General features: G+C 38.8%; 1 protein-coding gene across 3 annotated transcripts; it reads left to right on the forward strand.

Moving 5' to 3' along the window:
• The first annotated feature begins 1,133 nt into the window (after positions 1-1,133).
• Positions 1,134-18,482, forward strand: EEF1E1 (eukaryotic translation elongation factor 1 epsilon 1). 3 transcript variants are annotated; one of them, XM_036406429.2, is made up of 4 exons: positions 1,134-1,310; positions 3,319-3,519; positions 10,566-10,661; positions 17,842-18,482. In XM_036406429.2, exons 1-4 carry the CDS (start codon positions 1,134-1,136, stop codon positions 17,980-17,982), a joined length of 615 nt encoding a protein of 204 aa, XP_036262322.1. In that variant the 3' UTR covers positions 17,983-18,482. The 3 variants fall into 3 exon arrangements, with proteins under 3 accessions (XP_036262322.1, XP_054371589.1, XP_036262323.1); XM_036406430.2 differs by having other exon boundaries at positions 1,205-1,335; XM_054515614.1 differs by lacking the exon at positions 10,566-10,661 and having other exon boundaries at positions 1,204-1,335.
• Positions 18,483-18,946: the final 464 nt, after the last annotated feature.

An 18,946-nucleotide genomic window follows, 5' to 3' on the forward strand; every position in this document is an offset into this window, starting at 1 on the left:
AGTGGTGATTAGGATGATTTTCTTAACCCTATTTTTATCTCTCCTCCTCCTCCTTTGATGCCCTTGGGTAGCACCTTGGTTCTGGCTGATCTTTTCACAAGATCCCTATTGATGTAGCTATGCACAAAACTTCAGCTCCCCTACTAAATTTGGCTGCACTTGGACAATGAGTTCAATATTTGCCAAATGGAGGAAGACAGGACAGGCGAATGGATGGATAGAAGTGGTGCCTGAGAATGGTTCTTGAGAAGCTGAGGAGAAGGGAGGGATGGTCTGTGTGGAGGGCATCCCCCAGGGACACATCAGGGCAGCCCCTTGTGTAGCACTGAGCCATCCATGGAACCGAGCAGCAAGGGGCCGGCAGGCCGGGACACTGGGGGTGTGGGGACACGGAGACAGAGCTGGAACTGCCCAGAGACGGGCAGCAAAGCTGGGGAAGGTCTAGAGCACAGGTCCTACAGGAAGCAGCTGAGGGAGCTGGGGATGTTGAGCCTGGACAAGAGGGAGGCTCATGGGGGACCTTATCACTCTCTACAGCTGCCTGAAAGGAGGCTGTAGCTGTACTCTTCTCCCAGGCAACCAGCAATAGAGCAAGAGGAAATGGCCTAAAGCTGCGCCAGGGGATGTTCAGGATGGACATCAGGAGGGATTTTTCCACAGAAAAGGTGGAACTGGCATTGGAATGGGCTGCCCGGGGGGGGGTGGTGGAGTCACCATCTCTGGAGGTGTTGAAGGACAGACTGGACGTGGCAGTCAGTGCCATGGTCCAACTGACACAGTGGTGCTGGGTCATAGATGGGACTCCGTGAGGTCTTTTCCGACCAAACTGATCCAGTGAAACCCCAGCGCCGGGACACCTCCCCGGACACTTCCCGCGCCGCCCCCGCCCCGCCGGGCATGGGCAAAGGGGCGACTCCCCCCACTCCGCCCCTCACGGCTGCCCCACCCCCCGCAAGGCCCCGCCCCGGAGGCGCGGTTTGGGGCGCGCGCGCCCGGCCCACCCAGCGGCCGGGGACGTGCAGGCATGACTGCGCATGCGCTATCCGTGACCCTGCTGTTCCTCCCTCCCCCTCCTAAAGGCTGAACGCGAAGCCTCTCTTGGCTTCTCATTGGCTGGCCGTCCTTTCGGGCCAATGGCAGTGGCGCTTCCTCCGGCGGCGCCGTGGCGCTGTCCGCCAATGGGGCGAGCGGTTGTTGCCGCCCTCCTTCCCTTTCCCGCGTGTCCCGCCGCGCAAGATGGCGGCAGCGGTGCGGGGCGCGGAGGAGCTGGAGCTGCTGGAGCGGCTGCTGGGGCTGCCGGGCGGGAACAAGTACGGCGTCCAGGGGGAGCGGAAGGTGAAGGGAGCGAGGAGGGGCCTGGAGCGGGTGGCGGTGGCGACGCGCGTGGGAGGGTGGGCGTCATCTGGTCTCCTTTCCCCAATGGCTGCTTCCCTCCGAGCTTCCCTTCCCGCCCCCCCTGTCAATTCCCCTCAGACACCGATGTGAACGTGGCTGCGGCCCCCCAGATACCAGTCCAGCCGACGTCTCTTTGAGTGGGGTCTCACCTGTGCTCCCTCCTGTCCTTCCCTCACCATATGTTGTGTTGTGGATGTTGTAGGGCCTCGCTGCCTGCGAGCCTGTAGGTTCTGGAAACTCCTTCCCTCTGCTTGTTGGAAGGACCATCATGTGTCTTGGAAGGGATTTCGGCTTGATTTATACTTGTTCTTTCAGCACTTTCCCTATGCCATCTTGATTGAATGACGTGGGAAGAAAAAGGTGGTATTTTAATAATAGGAAGATATCTGTACTGAGGACGTGTTGCTCTTAAATATCTTATTCTTTAGAGTACTCCTACCTGACACGAGGTTGTAGTGGGGTGGGAGTTGATTTATCTGTTGTGCCTGCATTGAGAGGGCCAGAGGAAATGGCCTAAACTGAGACAGGGGAGATTCAGATTAGATATTAGAAAATGTTTTTCCCTCTTGTGGTGATCAGGCATTGGAATACGTTGCCCAGGGAGGTGGTGGAGTATCCATTTCTGGAGCTGTTTAAGAGCTGTGTGGATGTGGCACTGAGTGGTGATTCAGTGATTTAGGGTTGCAGTGCTGGGTGGATGCTTTTCTGTATGATCTTAAAGGTACTTTCCAACTTTCATGATTCTATGGTTCTAGATGTCTTGATGTTTCAAAGTTTGTATGGAAACATTAGCTTCCATTGTTCAAGAGGCATCCGAGGCATGAAAAATGCAATTTAGAGCTGGGAGTGTCACAAATTTATGAGCCCTTTGTTTGATCCTCCCTCCTGGAGAAGGTTGGTTGAGAAATGAAACTCTGCAGTTGTCTTGTTTTGTATTTTTTTAATTGACTGTTTATGATTGGGGTCTTGAATATCTCTGTGTGTTCTTCAGTTGCAAAAACTGCCTTAATTATTTTCCAGCCCAGCTGGTATTTTAGTGCTATTACCATAAAGCATAATGCTGAAAAATTCAAGTAACTAGGTCTGTGTGTAGTTTTTCTGGCTGGATGCTCAGTGGAAGAAAAAACTTAATAGTAGTGGAAGACTCTTGATACAAGTACAAAAATAATATTATGCTTTCAGCTTAGATTAAATAAATCTGGACATAAACAGACTCCTCTGTGTGGTCAAATACTTTAAAAGAAAGAGTGTTGCATTTTAATCAGTTTCTTTCATTTTATGTCATAAATGCCTGAATGGGCTTCAGCCTATTGCAGTGGGTTCCAGTTCCCTCACTTCATTTCTGAAGTGAGGTGGCGGTCCAGTTTCCTATCCCACAGTTGAATACATGCTGCTGTCACTCACAAAGACATCATGGCTAGAGCTGGAGGTGTGCTGTGCTCTCCTGCTGGTACCAGTGAGCTCCTGGCTGCTGTTCAGGGCCTTTTGGAATGGTGCAGTGTGTAGGAATAAGCTTTTCAGGAGGTGTGGTTACTGCAGCCTGCCTGCTCAGAGAGAAGTTGGATGCTACTGACTTCACAGTCTGAAGTCAGAGTCCTGAATTTGGAAATTAGTTAGAAGTCAGTTAATAAGATTTCTGACAGTCTTAGAACACACAATGCAATTTCGGCCTAATATTGGCAGAATTTGCTTAATTGGAGCCAAGGGTGTCCTGGTTTGTTCATGTTCTTCTGTAAGAATTGAAAATAAAACACCCCAAAGAGCAAAAAGTGGACAGCACAGACTTGGTTTTGATGGCATTGCCTTTACCAGGAATGCTTCTAAGTTCTGAGGGAGCATTAAAAAAAAAACCAATAGCAATTCATATAAAGATTCCTTTCTTCAATTATTTGTTTAGTCCTCCACTTGTGTTTCCACTTCCAGGTTCCTGTTCTGCAAACCAACAATGGCCCTGGGCTGAGGGGATTGATGACCATCGCTGCCCACCTGGTCAGGCAGGCCAGGAAGGACCAGCTGCTGGGAAGCACTGCCGAGGAGAAGGCTGTGGTGCAGCAGTGGCTGGAATACAGAGTGACCCGGGTCAATGGAGGCTCCAGCAAGGAGGATACCAGAACAATTCTGAAGGTGAGGAGTGCTTAATTACCTTGCCACTGAATTTTGGAGCAACTAGACCTTAAAGATTACAGTGCTAATGTGTGTATGAGCACCCAATTAATAAAATTTTACAGCTAAAATTTAAGCTAAGGGCTTGACAGTATCAGTAAGTACTGGCTTTTATTCCTCTTGCTGCTTTTCACTTTTATTGACAAAAATAACCCAGCAACCCAAAACAGGAAAACAGCTAAAACTGTAACATATACGAAGCAGAGCTCTTGCAGTGTCAATGGCTCTAAATAGTGAACGGTGTTCCACACAGTTTAGAGACTGTTCAGCTGCCTGTGTGAGGCACCAGTTTCTTACTATCTTCATAAACCCTTGGTTATAAGCAAGTTGGTGTTGTATTCCAGGATAACACTTCTCTGATTGCTTTAAGAGCTATTCTCAATGATGTGGCAATTATGGGATACAAGCCGTATTGATGCTGTGGTAATTGGTATTGATGCTAAAAGGAGGTACTAGACAGAATTGTGTGTGAAAACTGAAATCAGAAAGGAACCACTACAAAACTGTCCTTAACACTGAGCTACTTTGTGTGGAGTCCTTTGTCTGCTGTTATTAAACTTTTATTGTAGGCTGAAGCTTACTTCCTCTTAAACAGGTGGAAGCAGAAAAGAAAATCTTGAGAGTCCCCCTTGTTGTTTGAGCAGCAGATGACAAGGAGCAGATAGCAAAACTTGCTCTATTTTCCTTACTCCTTGCAGCTGGTCATAAGTATTTTTGCAATCTTGTGGGAACAACTTGAAGACAAAATTTGCTTTACGGTGTTAAGCACTGTTTTCAAAATTTGTATAAAAGGGCAGTAAAATTTGATCGATTTTTTTCTAGTTTTAAAAGTTTGCTTTAGATGGAGAGTTACATTGGTCAGTGCTCCCAGTGAGTCAGAGTTTAGAAATTTGTGAGCTGCAAGGTTGACTCTACTTGAAGCTGGCAGAGTCCTAATAACTTCTGGCTCTGGCAAGGTGTGCAGAAACCGAAGATAAACTGAAGAAGTATTAACATTTTAACTTAAAATAAAGGAAAACGCATCTTAAAGTGATACAAAACAACTCTTTGTTACTCTTTGAGCTGATAGCCCTCTTGATCTTGAGGCTGGTCTGCCTGCATTACCTACCAACTTGGTGAAAACCCTGACAAACCATTTCTCTCACTTGAACTCCATATAGTCTGAGTTATCTTGGTTTCATTGTATCTGGGGAATATCTTCCATTCATTAATCATGAGTTTGTTTACATTGCTTCTCTTTTTGTAACATACCTGCTCTTACTTTCTATGTGCAAATGCTATCAAAACCTTCACATTCGTGGTTACTTTACAGATACAGCATGAAAACTGTCTACCCTGTAGAATTTTTAGAACTTCATTGAAGGAGGCACTGACTAATCAGGGTTTAACTTCAGGTTTAGCTGTGGTATGACGAAGTGGCTCATGGAGGTCCCTGTTGTCTAAACTTTTATGACAAGTGTCACAGAGTTTCAGTCATTCTTTGAACAAACTTGAAACTTGTGATGCTATATGTTCTCCCAAACTGTGAGAAAACCATATGAGAATAAATAACTAACTTCCGTTTGTCTCTCTTGCCTTTTCTAAAAACCAAAAGCAAATTTTCTGTCTTGTTATAACAAAATTTATCTGCTCAGGATCGTTTTAGGGACGATATTTGCAGTGTCAGCACATGCAAGAGTATTTGCAGAACTGCATTGAAACATGCAGAGATACGGCAGTTTCCTGCTGGAGCTGGGATCTCTTTCCATCTTTGGCCTTAGTGACACTGATTGTGTAAAAAAGACAATATGCTGAATACAAATATGTAGATATATCAAGTGTTTCCAAGCAAAGCAAAATTTCCTTACTGAGAAACAATCAGTGTTACTTTAGAGAGAATCCCTTTAAGTGCATTTACAAGTTTTTCTGTGGATTTTTTTAAGCAAGTGTTGAGTAATCAGAAGTTATTTTAACACAAGTCTGCTGTGGAATTGTTTCAGCACTAATAATTTCACAGTATAGCAATTAAGAGCTTTTTTTTTTGGTAATTTGTTCTCTTGCCACCATGATTAATCAGAAAAGTGGCAGCCTACCATTAAAGTATACTGTGCCAAAAGGGAGTACGGGTGGAAAAAAAAGAAGACCTAAAATAGGGAGGGAAGTCTGAGGCTGTAGTTTTACAACGTGTCTGGAATACACAATGGCAGTCTTGGGACGGTTGCAGCCTAGAGCCACAATTTATAATAAGCTGCGCCAAAAACAGTTCAGTAACTTCTGCTATAAACTTTAGGCTGCCTCTATTTAACCCTTAACTGATGTGGTTCTACAAAATGTCAGTAAATAACTGGTTTCATGTTTGTCAATTTGAACGGGAAGGATTTTCTGTTTGCTTTGTGAAAATAGGTTGTTAAATTGTTCTTACTAATGTGTTGCCTAAAGCTGTTACTTGGCAGGAAAATTATGGTGAAACAGACCATCTCAACCAGGGTTTTTATATTCATCCAGAGCAAATGCCACAGTGTTCAGAATGGACCAATAAAGGGCTTGTTGAGTTTTGTCTAATTTTGATTTGTGCTTCTGTTATTTCTGTTGGGAAATAACTGGGAGCAGTACTTTTGCTCCAAATCTGTTCCTCAGCAGATCAGTAGGAATGATGAATGTCAATAGCAGTGATAGCATAATACACAGTGCATTATATTAACTTTCTTTTCCACAGGGTGAAGAGTATAATCTTTCGTTTCTTTGATGTTTAGTAAGTGGTAAATTAAGCTGCATAGGAAAAAATAATCTGAAAATTTCTGAGTTGTCATGCAGGATAACCAGTGTTTTTTTCTGTTTCTCTGTGCCATCAGATGTCTACTTAGGTGTTAGTGAATTCTGTTCAGAAGGTTTTAATGTCTCTGCTTTATCAATTTTAGGTGTTTTATACCTGAGGATTCTTCCCCCCTCATACTCCATCTTCAGAAACCTCTGACAAATAACTGGTAGCTTGTTAAATTCATATAAAAGCATCCACATAAATGTAGAAACCTCTGTTCTGTGAAGGATAATAACTAAGAGTCTTTGTGTACTAATTCCAGTGTCTCATACAGAACAATGTTCCGTTATTTCAATTAGCTTTATCCCAGTCTCCTGTGCTGCCTGGCTGTAATAATGAAATCCAAATAGAAATCTGAATAAGAGAGCTGTAATTTCTGTTTAATGTACTTGCTTGAAAAATTACTGTTTCTGCCGGTGCAAAAGCAGGTTAATCCATGCTCTATTCATGCCATTAATCCACAGCTCTGTACACTGTTTTTTTGCACACTTACAGGTTTAAAGATTGAATTTTTATTATTGCAGCAACATTTGTTGATTATTTTTCTTCTTTCACAGGAAACTCAGTAATATAATATTCTTCCAGATCAGGTTTAGCTCCTAGTTCGCCAGTTAGAGAGAAGAGTCTTGCATGAGAATTAAAAATATGTCTATGTATCAAAAGTGTAGTTCTGCTTTTCTTGGATGTGGCTGCAGAAACCCTTTCTTGGGTTCTGCATTGTCAGGGGCTTTCCTGAAACATTTGGGAATGCTCAGCTTTTTGTCTTTGCATGGTGTGAGAGACATAAAAGCATTTAGGGCATAAATGACCTCGGGAATCTTGCTGACTGAAAGGACAGGATGTCTGTGTGTACGAGAAGCACGTACACCAGCAGGGTGTTGTGGGCAAAATATCCAGAACAAAATCAGAGTGTGGTTAGGTCCATTGGAAGCTCCTGAGTTGTCCTAAGAGGCAACTGTTCCTTATCCAATCCAAGCTGCTGTCACAACTGGCAGTGACTGGGGGGGGGGGGGGGGGGGGTTCAGCAGCTTGAGCAGATTAAATGGATTAGGGGCCATTGGATTGCATATTTAACAGGCAGTAAGCAATGCTGGGGGTGCTCAGAAGTGTGCTCTGGATGGGATGCGTTGAGCTGTTGCTAGATACAGGCTGTAAATTGGATTTTTTTTTTTTCCCCATAGAACAAGCAAATGGAAATACATCAGTTAGTCCATAAATAATGCAACAACTCTTTCTGTTGCTTTTCTCCCCCTCAAAATGGTGTTTGAATTGCTGCAGTTGTTCAGTGTATGTTAATGCATTGTAATGCAGCTATGCCTTAACTATCTGTCTGAAATTTGAGAGTTTCCTGAGGGAATGCAACAGTAAGTTTATATAGTTACTAGCAACTTCCAGGACTATCTTAGTCTTTTAATCCTGGTTTGTATATATGCAATTCATTTAAATAGTGGCGTTCAGTACATGAAAGACAAATTATTCAGATGGCAGCCAGCAGACCGGAATTTCCTGCATATGATAGAAGTTGTATAGAGTTTTATGTTCATATTTTCATTAATCTCTCCAGGACTGGAACACTTATTTCACTTTAATACAGTGGTCACTTAAGCAAAGTTGACTTTCAGGAATTTTAGCACATCTGGCTATTAGCCAGTAATATAATCATCCATGGGAAGCACAACCCATACAGCAAGATTAACTAAATGTGCCTAATGCTCATGAAAAAAATATGGTGTTTCTGAATTAGTGTGACTTGCAGAATGAAATGAAAATATCTGTCTATATTTTAGGGAAGAGAAGTACATGTTCAAAAACAGAATTGTAAACTAATGCTAATTTATACAAGACTAAACCATTTTTGTCAAATTTAATTTGCTCAGTTAACTGACTTCATAAAATTTGATGAACCAGAATAAATAATTGTTCACGCTATAATGGCTTATCTTGCCTTTAAAGTTTTAGGATTTTTTTATTGATGACTATTTTGAGTGTACATATGCAATATAAAACTCAGAATTAGCATGCTGTAATTTCTTTGATGCAGAAATCCAAAATTTTCAGCAGGTATATAACTGTGGTTATGATACCTTCAAAGATAATGAGCTATTTCCTTTACAAAATCCTGATTCCGTAGTCTAAGCTAATAAGAATGGAGGAGGAGGAGGAGAAGATATAATTTCAGCTGTGTTAGTTTTCATTATAATGCATGTGGAATTTCTGGTTAATTGAAATGAAAAATGCTGGTCAGAGAATTTGTTTCAAAACAGACAAGTTTGTGTTTTTTGGTTTTTTTTCTAGTAAAGCAGATCTTTAGTTTGGGGATTTTTTTATTCATGCAAGTTTTTTCTTCTTAACACTGGATTTTTCTTTGTGTTGCATTGTAGGAAATGCCACAGGACTGTAGTTACATGTTTGAGGTAATTTGAGCACCCACTAACATGAACAAAGCAGTAAACCAGTCTAAAGAAAAGAAGCTACATAGCCAGGGGCAGTTGACCTTACAGAATTTTAACTATGCAGGGGTTAATATGTTTCCCTGATTTGCTCTAATAAAAGAAATCAAAGCAGACATGGGGATGTTCAAATATTACAGAAGTACAGGAGTCCTGTCATGAAGAGGTTATCAAAGAATAGTAAGGTGGCTTAATGGAGTTGAACTTGTCAAAAGCAAATGCAAGGTTAGATGTCTTAAAGTCTCAACATTCTAGTTTTGTGTTTTGGTCTTGGTTTATTTTCTATATATGCATTGTAGGAAATCCCTCTATCAGTAAAATTATGTAACCGCAAAAACATGCTAAAGGCCAAATATAATTTTTTAATTGTTCACTAAGTATTAACCCCTTTCTCCTTGCCCAAGACTTGTTTTTTCAATAAAATGTCTGAAAATGGAATTTGCTGTAATTGCGACTGAAAAATTAAAATTTTTGAAAATGTTAGTTGTGTTTTAGCTGCTTACCTCTGTTTCTAAGGCAGGGAGAGGGAGTGGCTTAAGCAGATGTTGTGTGCTTCTTTTTTTTTTCTTCACATGAGGGGAGTTTCCAAATCCAAGGGAAAGCTGGGAAACTGTTTTTGTAGCTGTCTGAAAATAATATTGTAAAACTAAAGCTGGCTTATGCAGGGATCCAGGTTAAAGTAGATCATTTTGTTGTTACAGTTCTTTAGAGAAAAGGGTGGGGGGGCAAAAGGTGTATAAATTGGATGACAAGTAGGTAAGATTTGGAGAAGAGGAAGGATAGGTAAAAGAAGTAGAGCTGCTGTGTGCTGCCTGTGTCCTCAGAATGATAAACTTGAGCAACAGTGAGCCTGTCAGCCTCTTGGTTTTTGGTAGAGAATGGCTGCATTCAAAAAGCCATGAAAATGAGTCTTTCTGTTAATAGGCATTTGAAATAATTATTTACTGAACCTGAACGGAAACCTACTACTCACCCTGATAGACTCTGATCTGGAACAGCTGAGAGGTGGTCTTAAAATGCTGAAATTCTCTCTTCTTAGAGACTTAGACAGCAGCTGAATTGACAGTATCAGTCACAAAGAATTGCTAGCAGTAATTTCAACATTAATAAAAGCTGGTGTCAAGTGATAGCAGTTGATACGTATGAAGTTACCAGCATCAAGCTTGAAACAACTTGTCTCCCACCCCACTATTCCTGTGTGCTTCCCTGGTTCTTAGACATTTGGTGTTCCAGAACCTTGCTGACCAGCTGCATGGAGTCCTGGAGGACAGGCATTGCTGCTGCTGGGAGAACAGTATGCTGTCCTTCTGTCATAGGACTGCATTTTCTATTAATCAAATGTTAAACATTTGAATTTGCACTCATAATAAATACACAATTCTCCTGATTTTTGAATTGCAGTAATTTAAAGCCAAGAAAAGTCAGACTTGAAAGTATTTCAGTGGAGTCAGCTTAAAATAAATTGCATTTGTATTTTAAAAAATTTTGCTATGTATAAACTACTTTGTTTAGGTAAATTTAAATTTTACCTAATTCTCACTGTCAAAAGATTGATATTTTATTTTATTATCTTATCACTTACTTTCTAGATTTTTTTCTTTTATTATTTGTTTTGTTTGCTGAGTTAGGATAACTTAAAACTGATGTTTATTTTATATGCATGGTCTCCAGAGGAAATTTCTATTCTTTTTAACAGCTGCCTTAATATATCATTTCACAAAGTAAATACTACAGTAGTATAATGACTTTTTCCTTTTTAGGATCTTAACATACACCTTGAAGATAAAGTTTACCTTGCAGGAAACATATTTACCTTAGCAGACATTTTGATGTACTATGGATTGCATCATATCATGGTAAGCAATACTTGCATCATTTTTATATGTCCAACTATTGTAATTGTTATTTATCTAAAGGGCATTTTATTGTTATAGAAGATAAATTTTGATGTACTATGGACTGCATCATATCATGGTAAGCAATACTTGCATCATTTTTATATGTCCAACTATTGTAATTGTTATTTATCTAAAGGGCATTTTATTGTTATAGAAGATAAATTACTGAATGGAACAGAACAGAGGAAGATAAAACTTGTTTTCAAGTTTTTCATTTTATTCTTTAATCTTTAGCTGTGTATCTGTCAAAAGACCTGTAGTGTCAGAATGCTTTAGTTCCTCTGCAAAATATAGCAAGGATGATACCTATCCCTGTGTTTCTTTCATTGAGGACTCTTGCCTTTTCAAGTCTGAAACATCACTGAACTACAGTCACAGAAGTACATGGGCAAATAGATAAATGAAGCTGAAAGGATGTGCCAGAACTGAAAGTATTAATTTCGTTAGTATTAGAGAAATACAAATGCATGTAAATTAAGCTCCTTAATGCATATTAAAAAGTTTGAGCCATAACAAATTGTCATTTGTGTTTCCAGACTTAAGTGATAACACTTGATAAGGTACATAATATGAAAATAACATGGGGAGCTGGTGCTTAGGAGGAAAAGGAAAAAAAATACCCATGCCAACAATAAATTTGTTCTAAGTGGGGAAGATGTTGAGATTATTTGTAGTCCACTTAGGCTACTATGAAGTGCTTAAAAACTGGTGCACCTTCAGTTCTGAACCCCAAGTGCTAATTTAAAGATAAAGCAGTAGAAGCTATTTGCATTTTGGTAGCTGGAATGTGTTTGTAAATGAGCCATTGTCATTCTCTGGAGTGGGAAGAAACCCAAGGACTCACATAAAAAGGTCTTCCTAATTCTTGGGAAAAGATGAAATCAGTCAGTTTTACATTAGAAAATTAAAGGGGGGAGTGAGGATAATTAGAAGAAGATGCCTCTGACAAATGCATGTGTGTCTGAGAATTGAATTCAATCAACTGGGTGAATGGTTACTTTTATACAATTAAAACCAGAGCTCTGGGAGAAGTGTAGAAGAATACATTTCAAAATGGAAGCAGAGGGGAGGGGAATCAAGTAGTGAAATTCTACCAGAAATGAAAGAATATGTATCTGTATCTTGACTGTCCAGGAGTAAAAGTTCGAGTAAGTGTCAAGCAGAGGAGAGGAAAGTTTCGTTTCAAAAGGTTTTTGAAAACCTGCTAGAGGAAGTCACATAGAATGAATTCTGTTAAATCATATTTACCTTGTAAAATATCTTAAGCAGTAGGATAGATGTGTTGATTATAGTGTCAGAATGGGTTACCTTTCACATATGATATGCAGACATAAAAAAGACTGTAAGTATTTTCTAAAAAGATGATTGTATATTCTGTTAGAGAGTACAAGTTCAAATGAGACTTTAAAAAAAAAAACTTGGCAGGGGAAAATCCAAGCGTATTTTAAATTTAGAGTTTGCTCTAGAGTAGACCACCTAATCAAGATGAAAAGATACAAGTTATTGCTTTGGGAAATAGAACAGATGGTAAAAACAAATGACTTGGTGCTCCTGTGTGCCTGCAACCATCCAGACACTACTTGGGACAAGTTTATAGTACAGCATCTGTTTCTGAAATGTTTGATTTCATCGAAGGTAATTTTCTGAATCAGAAAGGTATAAAGGGCAAGCAATGGGGTGACTGTTCTAAATAAATATGAAAATCTAGAAGCTACTAACTAGCAATTACATGTCATTTGAAGGTTTCAGAGTTGATAAACATATAGAGGCAGGATCTTGAACTGTGGAATCTTGTGGGTTTTTTTTTTTTTAATGTCTTTTAATTATTTTTATTATTCTTGTAATCAGAAGGGAATATGTCCAGAGCTGCTCTGCCCTAAGCTTTATGGGGGAGGCAGGGAAAGCTGCTGTATCTCATTTGAAGTGGTTCAGAGAAAGAGTTTATCAAATCCACCACTCTTTCAGCTAAGCCTTGTGCAAAATATCAGTATGTATTTCCTATGATGCTTTAAGAAAGGAGGTAGAAATGGGAGACATGGGTCATAGGGCAAACCCACAGATCTTGCTGTCCATCAACTTACCTAGAAATTTGATCTGAAAACAGTAGTACCTGGTAGTACCTTAAAGGTTAATCTCTGCTTTTGATAGGCTAAAAACTACATGCTAACACAGACATTAGTGATAGGATACTGTAAATACTACTGACATACCATGGTCATCCTGAATAAGCCAGTAGTAAAACTATAAACCCTCTGATGCATGTTTTGTTGGAAAAGTTTTTAAGACCAGCCACTCCTATAGCTCAGTTCTTCACCTGTGGTGTCTTGGTTTCCCTGAGTATAGATCATGTATCATTGAATTCATTCCCCTCTCCCATTTTAATTTTCCTCTTCCCATTATCCAGGAAAGGTTCTAGAGTCTGGTTCTTCACTGTCCAGACTCATGCATTTGACCTGACAGTTTATTTACTGAACAGCAGCAGCCCTTAATTCTGCTGTTGTGTGCCTTTCATTCTCCCTGTCCCTTCTAGTTATGCTAATAAACATAATAGTGCAATGTGTTTAAAAATCCATATTGTAGGAAAAAAAATGTTATTTCAATCAGTGAGAATCAGATTCACAGGTAGTGTTTCAGGGTTCTTGCACACAGAATCTGTTTTGGGTCTTTTAATTAAAAATACACACTCATAGTAATAAGGCAGGAATTAAATAGTACACGCTGTTCTGCATCATAATATAGGTCACAAACAAAAAAATGTAATGCTTGATACTGCCTTTTCAATCAATATGATCTACATTGTCATATATAATTGATGTCTCTGTGTATGTAAGATTAATATTGTTGTCTTATAGACACTTCAGTTCCAGAAATATATGTGGATCCAAAAAAATGTGGATATACGTGGACAATAAAATTCTGCTAGGTTAAAGCATAGATTGCAGCGAAAACTTGAATTTAGAAGCATTGCTTGAGGTTAGCTTAGGCAATCAGTAAGCATTAAATTCCTCCTGTGGTAATGAACTTGTTTTCTAATCTGGCAGATTTTTTAAATTATTTTTTTAAAAGTTTCCAGATGTCTGCATTCTTAAATGTTTTTGACCAGCACAAGTCCAGTTTTATTTTAAGAGAAATAATCAATATGATGACTGATCTGCTTTTATACTTCAAAAATGTTGTCAGAACCAAGGAAGTGGTCTCGAATCTATATGTCTGACTTGAAAATTTCTTTAAAAAGGTCTGGAAGATTACTTATGGGTGAAGTTTATATCTGCAAATGGAAGATGCCTCAGTCAAAATGTTGGTGTCAAACCAAATATGATCAAGTACAGAACAAACTAAGTAGTTGTCCTTGAGTCAGAACCAATAATATTGAACTGTAATGAGACTGAGGGAGAAGAATTTCAAGGAGTTATAAATAACTATAGTAAACTACAATAGTAGTTTATTTTGGAGTTATTTTTTCCATAAGGAACATTTCCTGTAATAAACAAACTGCCATGACTTTTTGTTAAGATTCACTGATATGCTGCTTATTTTAGTACTGAGGTAACAGGCTTTTCTTCTAAGCAATGATGCTAAAAATGGTTCTTCAACTGAATTGCAAAAGAAGTAGTTTTAACTTAAAAAAAAATGTGATTTTGAGCTTATTCCTTTAACAGCAGAAATTTAGGCAGAACTATGCGAAAGTACATGTATGTCATGAAATATACCATCCAGATGTTGGGTTATTTTGTCTTTCTCCCCTGTCTAAAGGCTAAGTTTAAAAAGTCAGATAGTATCTATCCTTTTCTTGATGCTGAAGAGGTTCATATGTAGGCAGGTATTTTTAGATTTTTCCGTGACCTGCAGGTTGTGGGAATGAGGCTTTATGCCTGCATCCCCAATGCTACAGAAAGAAAATATAATTAAAGCTTGTGTATTTTTAGCCCTTTCAGAAACTCTTAAAGTTGCATTGTATGATAACCACCTTGGTGCCCCTCAGTGAGCTTTGTGGTGGAACAAAAAGACTTTTTTTTTCATGACATGAAAGAAAAAAAGGTCTGTCAAATTAAGTGTCTGCTTCTTTGCTATTAAAATAATTGCTTTAATAGCAAATAATTATTTTAACAGCAGAACAGCAGCCTTTCTTAACTTGGGGGAATTATCTAATTTAATGAGGAAGAACAGAAAATACCCATCTAACAAAATGTTGTAAAAAATGCCATGGAAGTGATCTCTAAACAATTAACCTAAGAGTTATGTTCAGAGTAAAAAGTAGAGCATGCCACAAAGTGCTTTTTAATATATTTCACTGATAGAGTACATTATGTAAATAAGTAAAAATATCTCGCTTGTTGTGCCTAGAGTACAAAAAGGGGTCTTATTATTAGCATAGCTGTCTGTTTTGCCCTTCAGATGTTTTTTCACTACGCTAACAGAATGGAAGAGGACTAGTTTTTCAGACTTCAGACTTCTATTTTTGCTTTACATTGGCGAAATGTGAAGATCGAGAATTACTAATAAAAGATGATGGGAAGGAAATACTGTATCTCCTGCAAAATATAAAATTTAGCTCAGCCTTTCCATAACCAGGTGCTCATCCAGTAAAGGCTTCAAAAAAGGTTACTTGAACTCAAGGAACTTAAAGTTTTAGTATTTTAGTATTTGCCCATACTTAAATACCTTTCTTCCAGTAGTTTTAGATTGCCTTAGAGCACACACATTGTTCTTTTGACACACTGTTACTTTGTAAATGGTCCCCCAGCTTCATATTGAGCATCAGCATCCAGCTACCATTAATTATAATACACTGCAGGTGATCAAAAGCATCTTTCCCCAAATGGTACTGCTTTTTTTTGGCCCTGAATATGCTGCACTTGGAGAAACTCAGGCAGTTTGTGAAACAGTGTTCTATTACCATAGCTTCCGCTTTTGATTTGTAATGTCTTTAAAAATTCTATACTTTTTTCCCCCCCTTGTTGGTTAGTGCTGTTTACTTGGTTAATTGCCAATAACTCTCTTATATTTCTAGATCTGCAAAAATATGCGGCTGATTTTTATGGTTTTTCTGTGCATTTCTATCAGACTATACAACTGTGGGAACAATGTTTGCATTTCCATGCCAGCAGCAGGAAGAGCAGATTTTCTCATATGCCTGAGCTGGGGTTCATAACAGTACAAAATTGCAGAAGGAGATACATCTGTAGCGCTGTGCTTGTATTCTGGCAGGTACATTCCTTAGGAAGAGCAGCTACTTGGGTTTAGGAGCAGCTGCAAGATCCCTGCCTTTTGGCTACTGCCACAGTTACTATGCTGCTAATTCCCCATTAATTGAGCTTTAATGCTATGTTCCATTGGTTTAGAATTTCCTTCTGCAACTCCTTGAAATTCTTCTCCCTCAGTATTTTCCCATGGTTCTTCTTCTAGTATATATCCTTACATTATTTTTGCTGCTACATGTTTAAAGCTTCCCAGTTCTAAGCCAAGTGCTGGGCTGCGTGAGAGAACAGCAAGGACAAGTAGCAAATCTGATAGGAAACTCCTGAAATCAAAAGTGCAGCATGTCACAAGGTGAAATATAAGACAAGATGAGGGTTTAAAGAGCAGTTTTTTACTCATATACCTGAATATCTGTAAATGAGTATGTTTAGCTCTTTGTGAGCCAAAGTTTGTTAAAACAGATTTGTTTCCAGCTGTCTTATGCCCAAAACCAAATTTTCAGTGAACCTGCAGCATCCATAAAATCTAGTGTTTGTAGAACAAAGCGTAAGGAATACACCATCTGTTTAGCTTTTGAGGAGATTAACCTTGATTAGCTTTAGAAATCTAAACATGAAAAATATTAGGCATGTCTAGATCATTATTTTTCTGGTAAAACTGTCCTGTGCAGATGTGCCCTTTTTTGTTGACTGCCAGCATTGTCAAGATTTAAATTAAGCTTGATAGTTAATTGGCTAACTGAAAATGAAGTGAGGTGAATCCTGCACTGATTGGTTTCAGTGTTGGTGAGATAGGGGAGCTGTATGGATAGGGGAGCTTCAGTATTGGATAGGGGAGCTGATGTGAGCATCACATTTTGTTCCTGAGGCAGCTTTTATAGTCTGTTTTGAGGACTGCCCCATTTGTAATTCAGTTGTAGTATGTTAATGTGAGAAAAGAGATTATGGTCTAAACTGATAAGCCACCTTGATTACAGAGAAATAAGAAGACATAAAATTGCTAATCAAGAATAGTAATACAGGTGATACAAGGTGGGAATAGTTCTACAGCTGGCTTGAAAGACTCCAAAGTAATAACAGATTTTGTAGTAAAGCTTTGAGGGTTCCGCTGACCTAAATTTGAAAGACTTTTAAAGGTAGAATTTGGATCTGAAACTGTAGATAACTTTACCTAAGCCAGTCTTCTGATTAAGGATAGGCTTGAAGCTCTGCATTAACCTTAACCATATATCCTGTGACAAGGAGCTGTTGCAATAGTGTGATAGAGACTTCTTCCTGATTGATCTTGAAGCTATTCTGTGTGATAGTACTTTAAATATTTTTATGAAGTATGGGCAGGTTTCCAGTTTGTTTTACTGTTGTAATTTGAATAATGTCATTGCTAACTTAATAATGAAAGCTAGCAGATCTGAGCAATTAAGTTATGCTGATTCTTAGTGACTATTCCATTTTGAGCAATAGTCATACAAAACAACTTCCAATTATCCTATCTAGTCTGAAATTGCCTGGAAAAAGCTTACTCCTGTAGTTAAAATACACCCTGAAACATGAAGTAGTCACTTTGCGTGTGAGACTGTCTGCTAAATGAACATGAAAGGATTGTGCATGTTGTGGAACTCTTCCCTGCACTGCCCAGTACTGTATCCTGACCCCATGAATAGAGAGATGCTGTAAATTCATGCAAGCTTTTCCCCCCTCTCTGTCATGCAACTGTATTCCATCTCCAAGTCTGTTCCTTTGAGTAGATTAAATTTCCATATGTATTATGGGTTTGAGTTTTACTGTGTGAAATTAGGATAGAACACTGCTGGACTGTAACAAGTTACTTGAGTTTAAATCCTCTGTAAAATGATCCACTTTTATTCTGCCTTACCACATGTTATGACTCTAATGATGCAGTGCCTGATGTTACTGGTGCTTTGTATTTATTCCCCATGCAGGCGGACCTCACAGTGCAAGAAAAGGAGAAATACCTTAACGTGTCTCGTTGGTTCAACCACATCCAGCATTACCCAGGTGTCCGACAGCATCTGTCTGATGTCGTCTTTATCAAGAACAGATTATACACTAATGCTCATTAAGGCAAATCTTAATGTCATGTTGGAATGAGCTGTGAGAGTTCAGAAGTCGTGCTGTCCAAAGCCACTAACCTGCAAATACTGTTTTGTAACCTTCTGTATGTGAACCGAAACTGTCAATGCCTCAAGTAATACAGCTGCATTGAATTGCTGTTGTTCATTCAAGAATTTGAACTAAAGAATTGTTATTGTGTATCTGATTAAATGCAAAAATGGTAAAAAGGTGGAAAAATGGAGTTTTAATTCACTATTTTTAAAAAAAATTAAGGTTCTTTTAATTAAACATTCAAGTGAAATTACATGATCTTTACCATCAATTATTCACTCCTTTTGCTATTTATTGAATGTTTATGTATGTCAACCAGCTTTCCTTTCATTTCCATGGATGTTTACACTAGTTTTGTACAAGTTAAGAGCTATATTGTGTGCCAAGGATGTGAAAAAGGGAACATGCAAATGTTACAAAGTATTTATGTGACCGAATAAATTATTTTAAAACTGTAGTCTTAATTTGGCTGTGGAACTTTTTAGTTTTTCTTCATGAAGAAGATTCCAAAAGGTTAGTTCACTTCCTGCTTCATTTTGTGGTGTACTGTTTTGACTGTGGAAGCATTTCCTTTCAAACTGAGTAGCAAAGTTAGTGTCCGTAAAGATTTTGCATGTGCCTCGCTTCATTTTTTTACACAAGTGCACTTTTCTCACCCTGAAACAAAACCAACCAAAACCCTCAAGATAATTTGCTGCTCTATCAAGTTCATTACCAATGTTTAAAATGGGCTTTAAAACCAACTACACTGTTGTTGAGTCACACGTTTGGATAGGTCATTTTACTGTAGAATGTGGTCCTTGATTTTTATTTGTAAAAAGTATAAAAGTGCTAACTTAAATTGGTTAATTACCTTCTGCACGATTCAGATAACATTTCTTTTAAGACACAAAAGAAATACAAAAATACTTTGATATTTTA

This window comes from Molothrus ater, chromosome 1 (assembly GCF_012460135.2).
Source record: "Molothrus ater isolate BHLD 08-10-18 breed brown headed cowbird chromosome 1, BPBGC_Mater_1.1, whole genome shotgun sequence".
NCBI lineage: Eukaryota > Metazoa > Chordata > Aves > Passeriformes > Icteridae > Molothrus > Molothrus ater.

Excerpts from the sequence above, each read along its gene's own strand:
- EEF1E1 (XM_036406429.2), top strand. The coding sequence starts at position 1,134 with ATGGCAGTGGCGCTTCCTCCGGCGGCGCCGTGGCGCTGTCCGCCAATG. Across the intron at positions 1,311-3,318 it reads GGGCTGCCGGGCGGGAACAA|GTTCCTGTTCTGCAAACCAA; the intron begins GTACGGCGTCCA and ends TTCCACTTCCAG. Across the intron at positions 3,520-10,565 it reads ATACCAGAACAATTCTGAAG|GATCTTAACATACACCTTGA; the intron begins GTGAGGAGTGCT and ends TTTCCTTTTTAG.